Source organism: Neltuma alba, unplaced genomic scaffold (genome assembly GCF_004799145.2).
Source record: "Neltuma alba isolate B1F8T4 unplaced genomic scaffold, ASM479914v2 tig00012795_pilon, whole genome shotgun sequence".
NCBI lineage: Eukaryota > Viridiplantae > Streptophyta > Magnoliopsida > Fabales > Fabaceae > Neltuma > Neltuma alba.
In genome coordinates, this window is record NW_021637194.1 from 351,325 (window position 1) to 372,843 (window position 21,519).

Below are 21,519 nucleotides of genomic sequence, written 5' to 3' on the forward strand. Positions count from 1 at the left end.
CATAATGGACAAGCGCAAGTGGGCAGCAGCAGATGGAGAGCAGGGGTATCGGCAATTGTGCCAGCAGGGACGCCAACTTGGACCTGCACATGCAAAAGTCGGTGTTAAGACTTAAATAATATGGCATTTCATTCCTTATTCATTCTCTCCTCCCGTTTCTCTTCGTTTCATCCTTAGATTTCAAATACAACGTGATTCAAAACTTATATTAAAGTTGCCGAGCACCTCCCTTCGTACATGGATGCCAGCCAAGTCTGAATTCTTTCCGCTTAGATTCATCTTTATCCTGACCATACACATACACAACTGTCAAAGGGACATATAATCATTAATTTGCGATCTACTGAATGCCTATATAAGGGCCACTATACTCCAATCTGAGCAAATTAAAGCAGCCTCATCATCAGTTTGGTGTTCGATCACAATGGCTTCATCTTCTGCCCTGATCCATTTCTTCCTCCTCTCAATAGCCACCTTCTCAATCTCATGCTCATCACTTCCCCATCAGCCCAAATCCCAACCCTATTCCTTCAAACTTCCTATTAAGAAAGACCCATTAACCAATCTCTACTACGCTTCTGTTGGCATAGGAACTCCTCAACACAACATGGACCTGGTGGTTGATCTTGGAGGACCATCCCTCTGGTATGACTGCAACAGTCGCTACAATTCATCGTCCTACCGCCCTGTATCTTGTCAGTCAAAAAAATGTCCCCAGGATGCAGGATGCACTGGTTGTTCTGGCCCTTTTAAACCAGGTTGCTCAAATGACACTTGTGGTCATAACATTCTAAACAGTTTGGCTAAATATATCTTCAGTGGTGACTTGGGCGACGATGTCTTCCATATGCCCAACCTGAAAGTGCCTCACTTCCTTTCTGGCTGCACTGCTTCGGATTCATTCACCGGCGATGCTGTAGTTCTAGAAGGCTTACCCAAAGGCAGTGATGGGATCATAGGCCTTGCAAGGACGGAGTTAACGTTACCTGCACAGCTCTCATCGGCTTATAAACTTCCTCGCAGGTTTTCTCTTTGTTTACCTTCTTCAACCAACAAAGGATATGGTGACATGCTCGTTGGTGCCCAAGATGTGTCCAAAGTTCTCAAAACCATCCCACTGATCGTCAACCCAGTTTCAACGGCTCCAGTGTTTACTACTGGGGATGCCTCTTATGAATACTTCATTGATGTGAAATCGATCAAGATTGACGGCAAGGTTGTGAACATAAAACCTTCCCTTTTATCCATTGACAAAAAGGGAAATGGGGGTACCAAAATTACTACCATGAGTCCTTTCACTGAGCTGCACAGCTCAGTTTACAAACCGTTTTTAAGACAATTCGTCAAACAGGCTGCGAGCAGGAAGATGAAGAGAGTGTCTCCAGTGCCACCATTTGAGGCATGCTATGATTCAAGCTCTATTAATAGGTCCGGCGTGCCTAGTATTGATTTGGAGCTTCAGGGGGGAGTGACATGGACTATTCATGAGACCAATTTAATGGTGACGACTAGGCACAATGTGGTGTGTCTGGGATTTGTTGATGGAGGGAAAGAACCGAAAAAGTCATCGGTGAAAACCTCAATCGTAATTGGTGGGCATCAATTAGAGGATAATCTTCTGGTATTTGATTTGGTTTCCTCGAAACTAAGCTTTAGCTCCTCCCTTCTCTTCCAGAACACAAGTTGTTCTCGCTTTTAATGCAAGGGCTTTGAGTTTTATTCTCTATTGGCCTTGTGGGTTGTGAAGCTTCAACCTCCATGGATGGCAAAATAAATACGGGAGCATGATATAAGCGAAATGAAGAATGTGCCTTTTATCTTTTAGTTTTGCGTGGACAAATGAGTAAGTTTTTGTTCAAGAGTTCTCCAACAAAGTTCTCCATCTTATGTTTATGAAATAACAGCGTGTTTAGTTGGCACATGGCATGTGTTTCAAAATTGAAGAGATCTAGTGTTCCAAGTATTGATGAGGGGAAGTGGAATGGAGCATTCGTGGGGCCAATATTTCAATGTTCATCGCTGAGAAATGTGGTGAGCTTGGGATTTAGAACAAAGCCAAGAATGTCATTTGGGAAATGTAGTAGGTGGACATTTGAAGGTGTTTGATGTGGATTCCTCAAAACTAAGTTTTTAGCTATCCTCTTCGCCGAAACACAAGTCGCTCTCACTTTTCCTTAGCCATGCATGATTCTGTAGATCATCATGAAACCTTTTTTGTTTTTTTGGCTCGTTTTTGCCGGACAAAAAGATCTTTAGTCGTAAATAAAATTAAATGCGCTGACTTGTTGGTTGTCACTAATAAGCGACTAGATCAGTCGTATTTGATAAATGAGTAAATCATTTTGTCAATTATATAATTTTATTTTGCTGATTAAACGTTGTAAAATTAAACAAAAGTGAATCGAGTACATGTACGAGCGCATGTGTGTGTGTATAATATGTGTATATGTATATATATTTTAGTTGAAGAAGTTATTTATGTTCTTGAAATAACAAAAATATCTTTTAATAAATTATATATACATGTATAATTTCTTATCTAATAATCATATTTTAAATACTATCGTCATAATAATCATTTTAAAGGGTATGTCCTTTTAAAAAAAATACGTGGGTTTTTAAGATCTTGAAGATCTTGAAAACTCTCGATTTGATTTTCTGTTTTAAAATTTGAAAATATGCATTAGTATATTATACTCGTCCTTAATATAGATTTAATAATTTGATTAAATTAAGTAGGTAGATTATAAGTGACACATTTTTTAATAATCATTTTTATACTATTCTATTTGATTAGATCTATAATTTAGAGAAATTGATAAATATATGGCTTATATTTGACCAATGGGTCATATTAGGAGTATTTGATTATTCTATTCTCATGGGAGACATCACATTGCATTTGTATATTATATTTGATTGACCTGGCATTTAGCTGCTTAATTGTTGTTTCTTTCAACAACAAAAAAAAACCAGTGGGTGCTTGTGATCGTGATTCGTGAATACCTCTCATGTGCTTTTTATAAGCGTTATGATGCGTGTGGTTAAGCAAAACCGTCCAGTCTCTGCGGGTTGGACAAGATTGATGACATGGCATTTTTTGGATCACATTGTTGATTAAACGGTGGAAATTCAGTCCACATGAGTGATAAAAGAAATTGAAAATGAATCCATATGAGTGGCCCAAATAAGTGAACAACAAAAAACCCACGTGAGATTTCCGGCACAAAAAGAGAGTATCCGTTGCCATCAAATGGAGATATTCCCGGAGCCAAAATTACATTCGTAACCCCATCACTACAACCCCCACCACCCCGAAAAAAAAATAAATAAATAAATCTGAAGTAAAAGCATCATAGCTTCGGCTGTTATGCTACAACTCTGATAGTTTATCGTCACACATAATCTAAATGAAAACATTGACCCAAGTCTATCTCAAAAGGAAAAAGAATAACTCACCCAAGCTGAGTTAAGGCTTCTTCTCATACATATTCTCACTAAAAACATTGACCATTAGCTGACTTGATCTCTGTGACGATCAAGTGTACAAAATACCTTTTTTTTGTTCTTCTTTTTTTTGGGGGGGGGTTGTTTGTATTACAAAATTGTGTGGCTGCACCAGAAGAAACAAGAAGGATATATGCCTCATCATATGAACAGGGAAGAGCTGAGGCAAGTAACATTCAAACAGATTCGGAGGCCATGTCACTGAACCTAAAACCAGAACAAGCAGCGTTGCTCATCAAAAGAGAAGGACTGAATCCCACCATGGAAGTATCCAAATCAAACTCCACAATCACATCTTCCAATTGATATCCCCCAATCACGATCCTGTTACTCGGATCCAAGTTCACTCCTCCGTCTACAAAAGCCAAGCACATCACTTCACCATTCACCCCCACCATTGAATTCCTCCCATGAATCCTCCACTTCACCATCTCACTCTGCAGTACCAAATCGATTACAGGAACATTTGGCCCCACTTGCGACCAGTTAATTCCTCTGGAACTAAAGCAGAGCCCAAACGGTTCCACCGCGGTCACCCTGGTTATGTTCATGGACACTGCTGCTTTCAGAAAAGCTTCTTTGAAAGTGGAGTAGATTGAACTTTCCATGGAGGTGTAAGGCATAATGGAGCTCAACTCGGTTTGAATCCCTCCGCCATTCTTTAGAGTCAAACGCTTACCGTTGATTTTGACGGAATTCACGCCGATGAAGAATTTCTCCGATGGGAGTTTCTCATTTTGTGGGGTGATCAGGGGAGTAAAGGTGAGGGATCTTGAAAATTCAGCTATTGGTCCAGCTTCGGTCGCCATACCGCCAAACAATGCGAACCCAGTGGAAGAAGAAAGACAGAGACAGAACTTCCTCTGCATATTGTAGGACGCAAAAAATTGAGACGCCAGGGAACTTCGAGTTCTTCCCAGGCCGACCATGCCTTTAGCTCCACTCGCCAATCCATTCAACAGGGAGGTAGGTGAGCAAGTGAAGAATAGGGCTTGGTTTGATATCTCATTTTCAGTTGAGCGGAAGAGTACGAGGTCCCGTACGAGCGCTCCACCGCTGTCTCTGGTCTCCGTGACGCTATTCTCCGAGAAAACTCGGCATGCATGGCGTTGATCTGGAGAATATGAAAAAATCAGAGAGTCCAGCTGAGGGGATTTTGCAGCGAGGCAGTGGATTGAACGAGAAGGGATGACAAGGGAAGAAGAAGAGGGCAGGGTTCTGGAGGAACAATCAAACCAGAGAGAGGAGCCTCCGAGATGAAGCACGAGGTCAGCGGGCTGAGAAGGGGAGCCATAAGAGAGGGGGGTGAGGTATTGGAGAGTGGAGCGGTGCTTGGTGAGAGGAAGAACCAGAGGGACAGGGGAGGAAGAGGAGGGTTGAGAGAGAGAGGTTGGGTAGACAAAGAAGAGAGAGGAGAGAAGAAGGGGAAGGAAAAAGGAGGAGGAAGCCATGGAAGAGGAAAGAGAGAGGGGAGAGCCTGCGGGGAGTCGCCGCGGCAGGCTCAGAGTCAGATGGGATGAGATACTGGGTGGACCAAAGGCTTTTGAAGTTTTTGTTACCAGAAAGGCCCTTAAAGTTGTCCGCATAATTTTATGTTACCTGCGCCCACATGGGCCGCCGCTCGCCGCCCATCCCTCCGTCAGCTTCATCCTCTCCGTGCGTTGGGTCGTTTTCCCTCATTTTGCCATCACCTTCACCAAAACCTCAATCAGCTCCCTATTTTCCCTGTTCCCCTTTATTCAATACTCCGTCTTTTATCACCCTGCCTGTGCTTTTCTATTTCTATTTCTATTTTCTATTTTATTTATTTATCTATTTATTCATTCTCATATTATAAAACTTGGTAACATTAATCCATAACACAATCATATTTACAATTATAGTTTTCACAATGTTTTATTCCCTGACAATAACTCGGGCAAAAAAATATTACCTAACAATAACGGTAAGCCGCTCTATATTTTAACTGGATATTATCAATTCAAAATATCCTTTATCCAATACTAAGTTATATTATTTCCCTGCTCAATTAAACGCATCCCTTCCAACATAATTTTCTTTCATTCATCAAGTTTGCATCTTATTCTTATTTGACAAAATTGAATGGCCTCCATTTCACCTAACCATCATGAATAAAATTGTTTAATTTTAATCAATAATTTGAAATATTTAACATCTCGCCAAAAAATAATTAAAAATATTTATATAAGAAAACTAGAATAATTCCCTCGTAATGGCAAGGAGTGCCAATTTTTTTAATATATATCATGAGCATAAATAAAGATTGCCACCATTATGAGCATAAATAAAACACAATGCAAACAGATAAAAAAAAAAAAGTAGCAGAAGCTATAATTTAGCTGTGATAAACAGTATACTGATATTGGTGGCTTTTTTTTTTTTACCTGGGTACCGATATTGATAATTTATGTATGTTATACTGCGAGTGTGAAGCAAGGACAAAATAATCAAGGTCAAAAAGAAATAGGGACAAAACGAGGACAAAGCTTTAAAATACAAATACCCTTTTTGCGCGAGGTGATTGGGCATGGGAGTCGAAGTAAATTAGTAAACACGCCATCTGGCTTGATTCCGTGAAGGGAAGAGTGCGACCATCGAAAATTTCTCACCCGCAACTTCATTCGAAGCTTTCGTGGTGAGTTTTTCTCCTTCTTGTCTTCTGTCTCCTTTGTGCCAGAATCGCCCTTGTGAATTCCTTTAAACCCATTCTCAAATTTTTGATCTTTTTGTCCTGGATCTTCGACTGCATCAGATTTTGCGATTTGTAAGTCCTTCACTATTTATGATGGTTCTATAAAAGGAGTCATCGGGCAATTTTCATTCTTTTATTGTGAGGCGTGATCGGAGATCGTTCTTTTTCCTCTGCTACTCATTGATAATTAACAACTGCACTTAATTATGGTTTTTGTATTCTTTATTTGCTATTTCTGTCTGGTATGGCTTGGTTTCTGATTACCCGCTTTCCATTTCGGTCAGAATACTTTTTCCACTTCGTTTTCTGATAAAGAAGAGGTGAAAATTGTTGGGTGAGTTTATTTTCATAGAAAGATGGGGAATGTAGCTTCTGGAAAACAGGTTATTTCTTCTAGAAGTTCGCAGTTCTTAGCTATTTCCTGCCTTATTTGAAGGGGATAAGAAAACTAAACAGTAGAGCAACCTCAGAAGACGAGTATGGATGAAGTTAATCAAACCTTAAAGAAGCAGATAGCAGCACTTTTGCGGGTTATCTCTGCAGCTAATTACTATAAACAGGATAATGTTCCTTGCCAAATCGAAGAGGTAGCATGACTGCGGCTGATGTACCTGGAATGCGATTAACTTAAATAGCATTTTTTTAATTTCATTTAGTGGTTTGCTTTCCGTCTTGCAGGGTCTTTTCTTGGGTTCAGTTGGCGCTGCAGCTAACAAGGATGCACTTAAAAACTTTAATGTTACTCATGTTTTAACTGTGGCTAATACTCTGACACCCGCACATCCTGATGATTTTGTATATAAAACTATAAATGGTATGTGAGTTTCTTCAATAGGAATGAAGTATTGTCTTGGATTTTCTTATGCTTTTTAATTTCCTGTGACTGCTTACGTACATTAGGGTTTTGCGCTTGACTAGGATGGGCAAAGAAGTATTTATGTGGTTCTAGATTACAGAGACCTATTTTCATGACTAATCATTGAAGGGAGGCTTCTAAACTTGATTAGATAGATTTTAGAATGTATTTTTCTGAACTTTGGACAGTAGCATCATTATAAATTTTGGAAGCTCATGATTTAGCCTTTATGGATCAAAATCTGAGGAAAATAAGGGGCAGATTCAGCCACTACTGCTGTTAAAAAAAAAAAAAAAAGAACCTTGATGTTCCTGACTATGAGCGCGCAACGATCTACTCCTTATGATAGATCTTATCATCACTGGATATGAGCTGATTTCATTATTAAGAATCATAGGACGTTGCCTACATTTAAGTTAGTCTTTGCAGCATTTGCTGTTCGTAGTTGTAGAATAGATCATTATGGTTGCCCTGCGGTCACTAAATTACTGAATATAATGAGTGTATGAATGCATTGTTAAGTATGTAATTATGCTTATTTCTCTTACAATTTTGTTTTGCTTCTAGTGCTTCTGTGGTACTAAACTTGTGCTTTTATTGGAAAATTGAGGTAGTTGTTGACAGAGAGGACGCAGACATAAAACAATACTTCAACGAGTGCTTTGATTTTATTGATGAAGGAAAAAGAGTTGGAGGGACTTTAGTTCATTGCTTTGCTGGAAGATCCAGGAGGTAAAATTTTTTATTTTCTACCAAGCCTAATTTTCATGCTTGTTTGCTTTGATCTCTCTTCCAATCTTTGTGAAGCCAATTGTTTATCTTTTTTTACTAGTTTACAACATAATTTGCTTGACACTAATTAGATGTGGGTCTTGTGCATTGGTTGGAGTTTAAGGAATAAGTTACGATAGGCATAACTTATGAATATGGCTTCCTTTAAATTTTATATATATATATATATAGATTCTGGAATCTTATTTATGTCTTCATCATGGAAAAAAGAATCTTGTTTCATGTGATATCTTGTGCTCTAGAATTATAGAAGAGCTTAACCAGACCTTAAGACTGTGACATCAGACTAAAGAACAGTGAGGAAACAACGCCTGCGAGGGGATACAATGCTCTTCAAAAATGAAAATTCATTTCCTCCTTTAGTTTGAGCCTGTGACTTAGTTTCTGCTGGAAGATTATAGCAGCTTTTGACCATTCTTATGTTCGATATACAATTCAGAAGTTAAAATAGTCCACATTTCCAACCTTCCGTTTCTCTTTTCCCTTTTGTCAAGATTAACCAGACAAAATGTACCGTTGTATGTTCTTTTTACAGTGTGACTGTAGTGGTTGCATATCTGATGAAAACTCATCGAATGAGTTTATCTCAAGCCCTGGAGCATGTGAAGAGCAGACGACCAACGGCATCTCCCAACCTTGGTTTCATTCGACAGCTGGAGGACTTTGAAAAATCTCTTCAAGGTGCTTACTGAGTTGCATTAACCATATTTAAGGTTTCAACGATGCTTTTTTGGAATTGTAACCTAGCCCCGCGCTTAATATATATTTTAGCATCAACAAACAGTAATCATACGCCTATCAGACTGCGGAGCAGAAATATATAATACGGAAAAGATCGTATGGCACGCATAAAATAGTTGACTGAAACTGGTTATGAAATGCATAATCAAACCAAAATTTGCACCGTATTTTGACAGGCCTTTTGAATTATTCTCAGTTGTCATGTCTTGATTTAGTGGAAGATTCTCTTTCTGTGTTGGGTTTCTGGGTGATCCTACTGATTGACCTTCCACTTAAGTGCTCTTTCCACAATTTCTTTATGCAGTTTCAAATTGAGAAGATTCGTGAATTTGGCTCTGATTTGCTTCTGGATACAAGAATCAAGTGTCGCAGTGCAGAAGTCAAAGGCGATTGGTGATACTTTGTAAACATGAAGGTAAATAAGATTTACCGTGAATCCAGAAAATGTATCAAGACGGCATGAGACCGTCCTTGACAGTAGTGCATGTTGGACCGTTATTAATCTTAGTACCGGAGTTTCGGATTCAATATAATTTCAGTACCGTGTTGGAATCTTTCTTCATGAGAAAAAGAAAGTATTCTGATTTATGACATGCCAACGATGTCTAATAAGTTTTGCTTTTCCTTACAAATGTAATGCCTTAATTTGCTGCTCGCGGTGGCCAGGAATCCAAGGGAATACGTTAATTGAATATTTCTGTGGTGAATTGCGGTCTTCTTACTAGTAGTTGACATATTTGCTGCCCACATAGATTCCTTAAGTGCAGCAGATGTGGCTTTGGGATTAGAAACTTTAGTTGGGATTGGGATCTGAACCGGAATATTTGGCTTTATAGGAAAATTGATTGCGTTTGTTTGGATAGGAGGTGGTGAATGGCGACGCTGATATCTCTGGGCTTATAGTAATTGGAGCCACAGAATGAAACAATAAATGCAGCATTTTGTTCTGGTACCTTCGTAGCTGATGGTTAAACTAGGTAATAAAAATACAATTGATACACACCCACAAATACCCATGTTCCATCCAATGTCTGCCTTCGCCACCGTTGTCTTTTTAAGTTGAAAATCCCATCCATTAACACCAGATTGGGTTTGCCGTTTGTTAGGCCCACGCATTTTTCAATAGAAGATATTGCTAACGCCACTTCTTCGGTTCTCCGTTCGGCCGTTCCTCTTGTTATGTTCATCACATATCCGCTACAAATCCAAGAGAGGGCTAAAGCGATATGGACCTCCTTTGTCTGACGTTCGGTGCTGAGGGGCGTCCATAACCTTGCCTTTAAATTATTAAACATTTAAAAGTACTTTTTATTAATATCATCCAAGCAGGTTGCATTTTGCCAAAATTTTTGGAGATACATACATTTAAATATAAATCACATTATATTTATAAATCTATTTCATTCTCAAATTTTGAAACATCGCTGCTTCTTTCTATTGGGTTCAATCCACTCATATTTTGGCACATACATTGTAAATCTATTTTTAACCAAAATTAAGTTTGCAGTTTGTTCCCCCAAAAAAAAAAAATAGTCAATTAAACAAGTATTTTTATTTCAAGAGAGATTGTTTTCAGATAATCAAACATGAGGTTCGGGCAATCACTAAATTACCAGGACATATGTCCTCATAAAACATCTTCAACTTCTAATGTCCTCCAGATGTGGCCAATATTTATAAAATCCGAACGCTGGTCCTCTAGAGTTTTAGGACTCTGAATTGATCACTCTTTTGCATTTGTTTTTCTGATTCAATACGAATGCTTCAGTTTTTATTCGAAAAATTATTTATTTATAAATATAAATTCTCAGTACTGCTCTCGAACTTAGAAACTCTCTTCGTCGAGGATAAAGCGAGACAAGTAGAAATACATATTTCTTTGAGAAAATAAAACTAAACTGGTGGAAACTATCAGATTCTAAGTTCTAACCCAAAACAGTTTTGGTGAAGAATATCATGATGATAGTACTAATATATTTGTCACATTTTTTCTTCGTGAAACTATAAAAGTTACAGATTCACAGCATGTATCTAACTAACCAAGCTTTCAGTCGTCAGTACAAAGAAAATTTAATGTACAGGCAGTTGCGTTCGCTGTCTTAACTGGCCTGAGGCACTGTTGATAGATAAATTACAGGGTTGGCAATATGCATCGTATCGAACCGGAGATTAGGGTTTTGCCACTACACCAAATAAAGCCGATTCCTGAACCTAAACAAGATTAAATTTATCATAATAATACTATTCATATAGCAGAGTCACAAAAACAGTGAAATCCTCATAAAAAAATTATAATCGGCGATGAAGAAGGCAGCAAGTTACGCATGAAGATGGTAGGCACAAGAGATCGAACAAATAAAAATGCATGGAAGAGCTGAGAGAATAACTCTCTCATACCTTCATTTTTAACTCACGAGTGGGCACGTAATTGAGCCAATATCATAAACGTGAGACGCGTAATGTGTATACGTAATAGGGGAAGAGGGAGAGAGAAATACGGCTATACATGTGTGTGTGTAAAAGAATACTTCACGAGAAAGCAACATATAGCATTAAATACCAGCCATTATATTTCCCTCATCTCTCTCTTTGGCTCATTATATATAAACAGATCCCATCAGAGAGCCCCCGACCGTGATCCTTAAGGTTGTTGATATCTAGTCTGTCAACCCAGAAACCAGCAACAAAACTCTTCCCCCTTAACTGACCAAAACATGTCTCACATCACTGTCGAGAGGAACAGAAGACGACAGATGAATGAACATCTCAAAGTTTTAAGATCACTGACCCCATGTTTCTATATCAAGAGGGTACACTGTTTCCTTCTTCCTCTTCTTATTATATATTTTTGTTATTTTAAGAAAAAGTTATAGGAGCTAGCTAGCCTCTCAAGATGTAAACTGATTGCTTACAAAATATAGGATCACTAGTAGGAATCAAGCCAAGAACACTTATTTTCTCGTTCTATCTGTTTGTGATGTGTGATGATGCATACATCACAATCTCTTATGCAATATATATTTCTCTTTTGTGATGTAGGGAGACCAAGCATCCATAATAGGGGGTGTGATAGAATTCATCAAGGAGTTACACCAAGTTGTGGAAGCGTTGGAGTCCAAGAAAAAGAGGAAGAGTCTAAGCCCTAGCCCTCGTGGTCCTCCTCCTGCAACACCTGATCATCAAGCCACCGATAGTCCTTTGGGAATTGGAATTGGATCTGCCGATTCCTTCAAAGAATTCGGAGCAGCAGTTAGCTGCAACTCTTCAGTTGCACATGTGGAAGTCAAAATCTCAGGCCCCAACGTGATACTGAAAGTGATCTCTCACAGGATTCCAGGTCAACTTGCCAAGATAATAGCTGTTTTAGAAAGGCTTTCTCTTCAAGTTCTTCACCTCAACATCAGTAGCATGGAGGATACGGTTCTCCACCACTTTGTTGTCAAGGTAGAACATCCTTAATTATAAAAACTATCGTGTGTCTTGTTATCTTGTTTTTAATTTTATTACGATAGTGATTCTAACCGCAAACACTTACAAACTCTACCTGAATTTTGTCCTAGTATATATAGCAATTGATTTTTGTTGGCCCATAATGGTAACGTAACTAAACTCCACTTAATTTAAAGTTGGTAAGAGTGAAGGCTACCAAGTTATCGAAGCTTTTACCATTTACGGCCTTCTGTATTTGTATTTATAGAGCCGGTTCCAACTTTAATTTAGTTTCAAGAATGGAGAATTGGCCACTCCGAAGATGCATAAATCTTACACCCACACGATCGAGACTCTGGTCAAGTTGGTGGTCTCTAAGCATATTGTGCATTAGGGTTTGTAGTATCAGTTTCAAGAATAAAGACGCATGAGCTTGATTTGTTGGAATTGGCTCGTCCGTTTGCCCACCTATAATAGACAGACACACCGAAAGTGGAAGTATAGAAGAAAGAAGATCATTAGAATGAACATTTCGAAGCTTTTCCCCTCTTGATTTTTACACTTAATCAATATCATTGACTTCCAACTCGATAAGCTGGATGAACTTGCATGATGAATAAGTAAACGGCCTACTGTAATATGCTTTAACTTACTATCTTCATTATAATATGATTTTTCGGATGTTCGATTGTGGATTGCAGATAGGACTGAACTGTCAACTAAGTCTGGAGGAACTAGCAATGGAAGTGCAAGGAAGCTTCCGCTCAGACGCTGTTACCAATACTGCAGCAACTAGCGCTTAACAACACATTCCATTTGGAAATATGATCGCAGGCAATATAATAACATACAAGAAATTATCAAAATCGTTTTCTTTGCTGTGATATATTATAATTTGACCAGACGGAAACGGTACCTTGGTCTTCAAATATGTGTAGTTCCTGGAGGCGCAATGCTCCAGTAGATCCTGTAGAACAACTTGAAATAGATATGTTATGGTTAAGTTGGGCCTTGCGGTAATTAAACATGTAGGGTTCTTATAAAGCCAGGCCGAGCTTATAACTCTCACGAAATCATAAGGTTTCTGTGCCGATATAAATATATTGGCCCAGATGATCATTGTTCAGAAATTAAAACTTGAAATACTTTTTTATTCCCCAGTGTACTGTTAAGAAAGCAAACCCACGCTTTGGTTGATATCTATGCACATCAAATGATTAGCATTTTTTCCTCTTCACAAATAAAAATGGCTACTCAATAGTACTAATAGTGTGATTTATTATGAATTAAGAGGAGAAAGAAATATGTGGACGATCATATCTGGAAATTGATGTGTGTGCATTGGATTGGAGAAGATGAAGCAGCAGCCATGTTTTGATGATGTTGTTCAGTTCCGAGTTGCATAAGCAATCATGGGAATTGATATTCTGTGGCTGTGAGATCTGAAAAGGAAATTAATAGACGCGGCAATCATGTATTGATATGGAACCGGAGGAGTGCAGGGTAAGCGACCGAAGGCCCCAGGTCAACGTCATCTTTTTTTTTTTAAAAATAATCATTTTGAAATTTGCAGCACTGCTTTTATAAATTTATTTAAGGAAAACGACAGAACATATAATTAAAATATCGAAATTTGATGTCAGGAATTCCAAATCAGATTTTAAATTTTAAAATATGGAAAATATTTCTCACTTTTTTCTTTGCGAAGATTTCTCACTCATGCTGCTCACAGACAAAATTCATATCACGTGTTTTTTTCCCTTAAAAATCCGAAACAAAAATAGCGAAGTAAATATAAAGAATAGCTCGTGAATGAATGAATGTGTGTGATGTGAAATGAGAAAAAGAGAGAGAAAAGCAGAGGAATTTTGGAGAATGCAGTGTATTGAAGGAGTGAGATGGGAATGATTGAGATTAGCAAACGCAGGCAATGATGAGGCTGCACTGTTGGCCCCAATCAGTTGAGTTCATGTGAGGCACAGCACACCCAACTTTCTCTGTTCAATCACATCTTCTCTCTCATTTTTTCTAAATCACTTTTGATCATTATGATTCCCTGATTCCCATTGCTTCATCACATTGTATCATGTTAATCTCCCCTTTAAACTATCCCTTCCTGCTTGCCTTCATTCCAAAGTTTGCTTGTCTTTCCGCCATTATTCTGCGCTGTGCTCCCCACACTTTCTCTTCCCATCTTCTTAATCCCTAATTAATTCAAAGCTGCTCGGGTTAGCTTTTTTGGAATTGGAAGGAATTTTACGTTGTAGGAAATCCGGGCTGTCAAGCTCTCCCTTCTAAATCAAACCTTTCATCACTCATGCTTCGTTTTTCACTTTTTCTGTGCTACATACACGGTCAACCTCACCAGGGATTAACTTTTAATTTGCATAAACTCCTCTCTGGGAATGGCGGTAAGGTCTTTGAAAAAATATTACGTTCGATCTTAATTATAAGACTTTTTTAATAGTCTATCTATAAACGAAATCTTATAATTAGAATCGGAGGTAGTCATTATTAAAATAACTCGTTATTTTTTTGCACTGCCATGTCATTCACTTACCATAAAGTTTTTTTTCAGTAATTATATTTTTTTAACCATGGGATGCTTTTCTGGTTAACTTGATCAACGAGTACGATGATCTTTGAGGATTTTTGGGAGCGAGAGGATGTTGGCGTCGGATTGCTTTTGGTACCAAATCAGCCAATATTTAAAAATTAAGAGATTCCAGCCAGTTGGATCAAATTACAGAGGCAACAAAACTGTGCAGGTGAGTTTTATTTATTTGGATACATTGATAACATAATGACATAAGCAATACTTAAATGTAAAACAGCAGATTGAGCTGACACACTTCATTTCGGCTGACGTAATGCACTCATTGCTTTGTCCCTGGATGACTTTGCCTCTTCATTCAACTAACTTTTTAGTTTTTACTCTCCCCCTCCCTGTGTGACTTGGGGTGCGGCAAGAAAGAATTACAACGAGATCTCAAATGAAAAAAAAGTAATTATTTAAAAATCTCAATAATAAATTAAACCGCTTATAAAAATTTTAGAAAATAAGACAACAATCTCTTATACTTATTTTATAATTATTTTTTAAAATCTTACTGTACTTCTTTGTAAATCTATTATGAATTATGAGCAGCACTTGGCAGTGCATCTGCATGGGTGGGACCACTTTTTGTTGTTGTTGTTGATCGGGTCAAATATTGACGGGACCATCTCCCCCACAATTCTGCTCCATTCTCTATAGGCCCTGTTTCACCGTGGGCCCGTCTCCCCAACCCGGGCCACACCATTATTTGCCCCCGTCTCTTTTGTCACTGTCCTTCTTTTTGTTTTTTGTTTTAAAAGAAATGTTATCAACATAAAGATTTTTCTTCCCATTTTAGAACGTCCTGAGCTGAGAATTTGGTGAGAAGGGGAGGAGGAAGTTGGCCAAAAAAAAAAAACAAGAAGGGGGGGCACGTGTACAGGCAGTAAAGGACGACCACGGCGGGACTGTTGTACGATATAATTGCCTTTTTCTTAAAAATTTTAGAATGATACGATAGAGGGGCAGGGAGTGGGGCGCGGCGCGGAGTGGGGGGGTATCGGGGGGTAATAATGAGGCTAGGTGTAAAATTGGGGGAGTGGGCGGGACCCACAGCCCCGCCTCACGCGGGAAGTGACTTTTTAGTGACGGATGAATGGAAGCCCACCTCCGCAGCATGTCCCCACTTCTCTGTGTCCTTTCCTTGTTTGGGTCAGCGCAGTTACAGTAAACCCTCCCCCCCCCCCAAAAACAAAAAATCCATCCTCCTTATTATAAACCCTAAACAAAATATATTTGGTATGCTGTACTCTCTTACTATTGAATGGTTTGTATGTATTCATAGCGAATGAAGCTCCTGTCCAGTAGAAAAAGGGTTCACGGTGTAAGACGTTCGTTCTCCACGGGATTACGGAAGAAGCAGACCAAATACCATGACAACATGTGAACGTGATGCCAGGCAAAAGCCCAAATTGAGGCCCACTACCACGAGACATGGGCTGGTAGTGGGCGGATGGAAATATCAACATTGTCATGAGGGATAATTCAGACATTTTCGCATTAATGAATGTACTGCTCCTGAAGTAGATAAAATAGAATAAATGGAAGGACGAGGGGTGTGATGATAAATTTGAAGTGCGGAGCCTCCGTCCGCCTGCGAGGGCGCCTGTGCCTGCACGTTCATGTTTTGTTGGCCCCGAGGCGGCTGACCTCACAGCCACGCCCCATATTTTCTTTAAATCCTATTTGGCTCCCCCAAATATCTGAATTTTATATATCATATGGTAGTACTATCAACAGGATCGGGTATTAATAATAATAATAATAATGGAATCTTGAGGGTACAGATTTTAGTTAATAATAATAATTAAAAAAAAAAAAAAAGGCATAGGAGGGGAAGTGTTGGTGGAGAGAAGGACAAAAGGTCAAAGGGAAGGGAAGGAGGGTTATATCGGGAGGGCCAACGAGCTGGGAGTCAGAAGACGCAATGGCATGTGAGTTTGACTCCCTTGCTGCTCTTCTGCGTCCTCATCCAATCCAACCACTCCTCATACTGCCCCTCGTCTCTCATATCTACAGTACAGATTCCGTGAAAGAGAACAGACAAACAACAATTATTTATGCTTACATCTAGACTTTTGAAAAAAACAAAGCAAGGGAAAAAAAAAAGAAGAAGAAGAGGAGCTGCCAATAGTTATTTAAAAAAAACCATTCTCATTTGCATTTTATGTTAGGCTAGCGTTAAGTAATGGGGGGGAATGAGATGGAGTCCCGAAGTAGAATATTTTGGAAGAGGCGTCCTAATTCTGTTGTCGTTTCTTCATTTTTGATTTTTTTTAGGGTTACTGTTTTTAATGTTTAGAGCCACTTAATTAATATGAAATGATTGAAGTGAGATACAGAGCAGAATAAATGAATAATACTAACAGAGTGTCTGAAATTAAGGAGGGTATGGCAGAAGCAGCGGTGAGCGGTTCACATTCCCAGCGAGTGCACACACTCGCTGGATGCCCCCATTCTTCTCCCTTTCCTTTTTCCTTAACTAAATCCAATCATTCCTCTTCTGATAAATCCCCCATCCATTTTTGTTCTTACCTGCTTTCTCAGCTCTCTTCACTATTCTAAACCATCAGACCTGGACCATACACTCTCATTCTTAATGAAATTTAAAACAGGAAATAGCTCAAGAATAAAAGTACTTTTTGACATTTTCAATTAAGATTGCTTCACTCATGATAGAGTGCGTTTTAATTATTAAAGGTTACATCATATTTTTACACATCGAATCGTATGAATTGCTTTAGACTGTCATTGTTCTTCATCTACGTATGTATAACAATTAAATTAAATTTATATTGCAGTAGATGTGAGGAGAATATTATTAAAAACTAGAAAGCAGAACATGTAGCCGGAGGAAGGGAGAGGGGCGAGCGGCTTGGGAGACGGATTTAGAGGCAGAGGAGGCGGTGAGGCACCGGGAGAGGACGGGGCCCCACCGTCATGTGAGGGACAACGGGCTACTGCGACTGCCGTCCTAGTGGCCTAGTGTTTTGAGTTGAACAGAGTGGATGGAGCCTCAAATTCCTCGCTTTCACGCTCATCATTTCCCCCGGCCCCTCGCTTTCCCAGCTCCATTTTCTCATAAATTCCTTCACTCGCTCGCACGGTCACTTATCCTCATCAAAAATATTATTCTCCATTTTTATTATAAATTTTAAATAACTAATTTATAAATATTAAACAGGTTGAAAAGATATTTTGTTTTCAAATACATCCTAATAATAAATAAAAAATATGATAAGAAAGAAATAATTAAGAATAATATTAAAAAAATCTATTAAATATTGAGATAACCTTAAATTGAGGCTCGTAAAATAAAGTTTATAAAATTAGTTACACCAATTTCTAAATTCAAAACGTGTAAGAGTATATGATGACAAGTGTTTTCAACCAAATAGCAATATCTAATATACTTCGTATATTAGATAATTGAGAGGAACCTAAAAAAAATTCAACAAGTAACTCCTGCTAAAATATACTTCCTCGAATTTTATATGTAAGTTGCCTAAACGAAGATGCCAATTAAAAGTGATAAATATGCAAAAAAATCTAATCCTGGCGAAAAAGAAAGTAAGAGGTGTATTTTTTTAGAGCGTGCTTTTATTTATAAGAAGAGGAACTGATAAAGATGAATTAGAAAAATCAGAGTGAATGTATAATAATTTATTGAACAAGAAAAAATGTGTAATAATTAACATGGGGAGAATTATAATCAAGTACCAATAAGGAGAAATAGTTACAAAAAAAATCTTGATAATAATTTTAGCAGTTTATAATGACAAGTTTTAAAATAAACTTGTTTTGTAATTATTTTTTTGAAAACTTAATTATAAGTCTTCCGAAATTTAAATATCATGAAAATAAAAACGGGGGAACACGAATCCGTGTTACGGTGACGGTGATGTTAAATCATTATATGAAAGACTTTCCCCGTTTTGAAGACTATAGATGGCTATGGTTTAATTATAAGCTTTTTTAATAGCTCGTAATAATGACAACTAAACTCCTCCCTCTAGCTTTTTATGCGTCTTTTTGAAAACTTTTTGTTCTATCAAACTTTCTTTTAATTATACCAGTCACTTGTCACTGTAATTTTAAAAGTCTAAAATAATATTTGATTATTAAAATAATTTAATGCATGTTGAAGAATGGAAAACAAAATATTGATATATCAATTAGGAATATATATAAATACTCTGGTCATATTCATAGGATAGAAAGAGAACAAAGTTTTTTGTCCTATTTATAAAACAGAAAGAGAAATTTTTCATGATAAAAACTAATAATATTTGAAGTTATTTCTAATCTGTGTTGAAAATAATTTATAAATAATATATTTGCGCGCATAAAACTTGTGTAACATGCCTTCCTTTAACTATTATGAACCCTCACTCCATCCCCTCCCCTGAGATCCAAGCCCTGACGCCTATCCACCTGCGTTTACGGTGGGTGAGGGGCAAAAAGGTAATTAAAGGGAATTATATTAAAAATTAACTAACACTTCGCTCTCAAACGCGTTACTTCATGACTAATCATAGTAGTAGTTTCTCAATTAACTGGGATCTTACCCAATCCGCCAAACGGTGCTTTTCCAAGCTAATGATGGATATTAGAAAATGAGCTGAGGTATACTCCATAAGCCTAATTCAGGTCCTCTGTGATTATAGTTGAACAGATTGGCTGTGATTAAAACACAGACTAGCTTGACCTGCCAAAATAACACTGATGTTCCACCTAACTGTGATGGAACTGAACTCGTTCTTCAATGAGTAATGGAGAATTAATAACCTATACGCAAGCTCTAAACATAATTAACATCTAAATTCATACTAAACTTCAACATTTAACTTGATTGATGATGGAACACATAATGACAAACACCGAAATATGCGCAAAACTATATCTGAAAAGGCTCCTCTGAAGCACAGTGCTTGAAAATATTCCACCCATTAATGGTGGCCTCTCCACTTGTTCTTGACACCTGATAAACCTATGCATACAGTCACCTGTACATGCACTTTCATTTTGGTCTCCCGCATACATCCACTTACTTAAACAGGGTGATGTGGGATCACCATCTAACTTTCCCGTGTTGGATATTTTCCTTCCAAGTATGATACTATTGATATATCTTTTTTAATCTCAGAAATTTCTTGATTTTTGAAATTTAAAATCAAATATTAATTTCAAATTTTAGAAACTAAAATCGAAATGACGTTATATTTTAGAAATCACAGATGGTGTTAACCTAATTAGAATGTCATGAATTAAAGCAACAATTGTCTTGAAGTAATAATTTCTAATTGAATTTAACAATTCTCAAATTTAATCTAATATTATTCGATCGATATTAGATATATTTGGTTTTTGTTTGAGGTACATGTAATATTTTAAAATATTTTTTAAAATACATATAATATCTTAAAATATTTTGCAGTATATCTAATATCTCAAAATATTTTTTAGATACGTGTAGTATATTAAAAAAAAATTTCCTTGATGCTATATGAACCAAAAAAAAATTCAGCACTTCAAAAACCATTTTGAGGCATTGGTTGTATTAAAAAATAAAAAAAAATACTTCACATTATTAGATGGACCGCAAGTGGGGGTTTATGTTTCAAAATTCGACCTTTCCTGACATGATTGATTTGTTGTTTTGCCCTGTACTTTTTTCAGCCCGGTATTTACTAGCGCTCCTATGGCATGCATGTACTAAATCGTTTTGAGAAAAAGGTCAATAAACATGAAATTTGTGACTTGGAGTTGGACCATGATAATTGATGACTCTATTAAGAAGATGTCCAGTGAAAACAAAATTCTAGTTTTAAAAATATTTTTAGATATACGAAATAAATATGTGAAATAATTTATTTTGATTTATAAAAAAAACACTTCTAAAAAATGTTTTTAGGATGTACCAAACAATTCTTAAATAGGTTACATTTCCCTGTTCACTCCGATCTACACAAAAAGAATCACAAAGATATGCATGATTATTTGACTTAGGATCAGGTTTTTTTTTTGGAGGGGGGGGTGTTTTAACAGTAGACCAATTTTAGCCAATCCGTTATTAATATGCTAGATAAGTCCATAAAAACGATGGGAGTGTGAGCATGACGGGCAAGCCAACTAACTACTTAATCAGCAGATTTAAGTGCAAAATTATAAATCCACAAACTAATTCAAAGCATCATTAAATTCATATTTCGTAATATGGGTAGACAGTGATCCATTACATTATGTTGGGGGGCACACATGAATAACAGCGATAAAGCATGAGAGCACTTTTTCTTTAATGAACTCTGGTGTGATTGGCCAAGGCTTTAATTTGATTAAGGGTGACCGGAAGTAATATATTAAGGTAACACAGAAAGATATAAAAGGGGGATTAGATTGTGGAGTAGAGCTGAAGAGTTTGACCATCCCACATGAAACCAAAACGCAAAAGATCAAAAGACGCAAATGACACTTTATCTGCTTTTTCGTCTCTAGTTTGAGCGTTTTCCTCATTCTCACCACCCAACAAGAAACAAGTCAACAACAACTTCACTCTTTTCCTCCCACCGATCACTAGAAAGTATTATTAAATCAAACAGAGAATCCCACAGGCACAAGTGAATGATTCCAAACCTGCTCTTCATCATCATTTATGTTCAATTCTCGCTTCACTTTAATTATCTTGGCTTAATTATTTTTATAGTGCCGTCTTGTCTATCCGAATCCTGTGTCCCGTGATCGGGTTAATTAAACGAGTACTTCAGATTACTACTCGAACGAGGAAAACAACAAAAATCAACCCAACAGTTATGATCGTCACGTTTTCTAGATTTGGTCGATTCATTTGTTTCTTGGGGTTTAATCAAAGGTGATGTCTTTGTCCTC

The 21,519-nt window shown here is 37.5% G+C and overlaps 4 protein-coding genes across 7 annotated transcripts; 3 read left to right on the forward strand and 1 right to left on the reverse strand.

Moving 5' to 3' along the window:
- The first annotated feature begins 424 nt into the window (after positions 1–424).
- LOC114731004 (gamma conglutin 1-like) lies at positions 425–1,699 on the forward strand. The gene has a single exon (XM_028918125.1). The coding sequence runs from the start codon at positions 425–427 to the stop codon at positions 1,697–1,699; it is 1,275 nt and encodes a 424-aa protein (XP_028773958.1).
- A 1,672-nt stretch (positions 1,700–3,371) lies between these two features.
- LOC114731005 (gamma conglutin 1-like) lies at positions 3,372–5,187 on the reverse strand. The gene is made up of 2 exons (XM_028918126.1): positions 5,107–5,187; positions 3,372–4,928 (listed from the first exon to the last, which is right to left on the reverse strand). Exons 1-2 carry the CDS (start codon positions 5,185–5,187, stop codon positions 3,684–3,686), a joined length of 1,326 nt encoding a protein of 441 aa, XP_028773959.1. The 3' UTR covers positions 3,372–3,683.
- An 835-nt stretch (positions 5,188–6,022) lies between these two features.
- On the forward strand, positions 6,023–9,203 carry LOC114731032 (dual specificity protein phosphatase 1). Of its 4 annotated transcripts, none has more exons than XM_028918155.1 (7): positions 6,039–6,163; positions 6,505–6,554; positions 6,657–6,807; positions 6,899–7,034; positions 7,691–7,808; positions 8,404–8,549; positions 8,914–9,203. In XM_028918155.1, exons 3-7 carry the CDS (start codon positions 6,700–6,702, stop codon positions 8,922–8,924), a joined length of 519 nt encoding a protein of 172 aa, XP_028773988.1. In that variant the 5' UTR covers positions 6,039–6,163; positions 6,505–6,554; positions 6,657–6,699; the 3' UTR covers positions 8,925–9,203. The 4 variants fall into 4 exon arrangements, with proteins under 4 accessions (XP_028773987.1, XP_028773988.1, XP_028773989.1 ...); XM_028918156.1 differs by lacking the exon at positions 6,039–6,163 and adding an exon at positions 6,193–6,292; XM_028918154.1 differs by lacking the exon at positions 6,505–6,554 and having other exon boundaries at positions 6,023–6,163.
- A 2,120-nt stretch (positions 9,204–11,323) lies between these two features.
- On the forward strand, positions 11,324–12,908 carry LOC114730979 (transcription factor MUTE-like). Its single transcript, XM_028918099.1, has 3 exons — positions 11,324–11,419; positions 11,649–12,053; positions 12,740–12,908. Exons 1-3 carry the CDS (start codon positions 11,324–11,326, stop codon positions 12,839–12,841), a joined length of 603 nt encoding a protein of 200 aa, XP_028773932.1. The 3' UTR covers positions 12,842–12,908.
- The last annotated feature ends 8,611 nt before the right edge of the window (positions 12,909–21,519 follow it).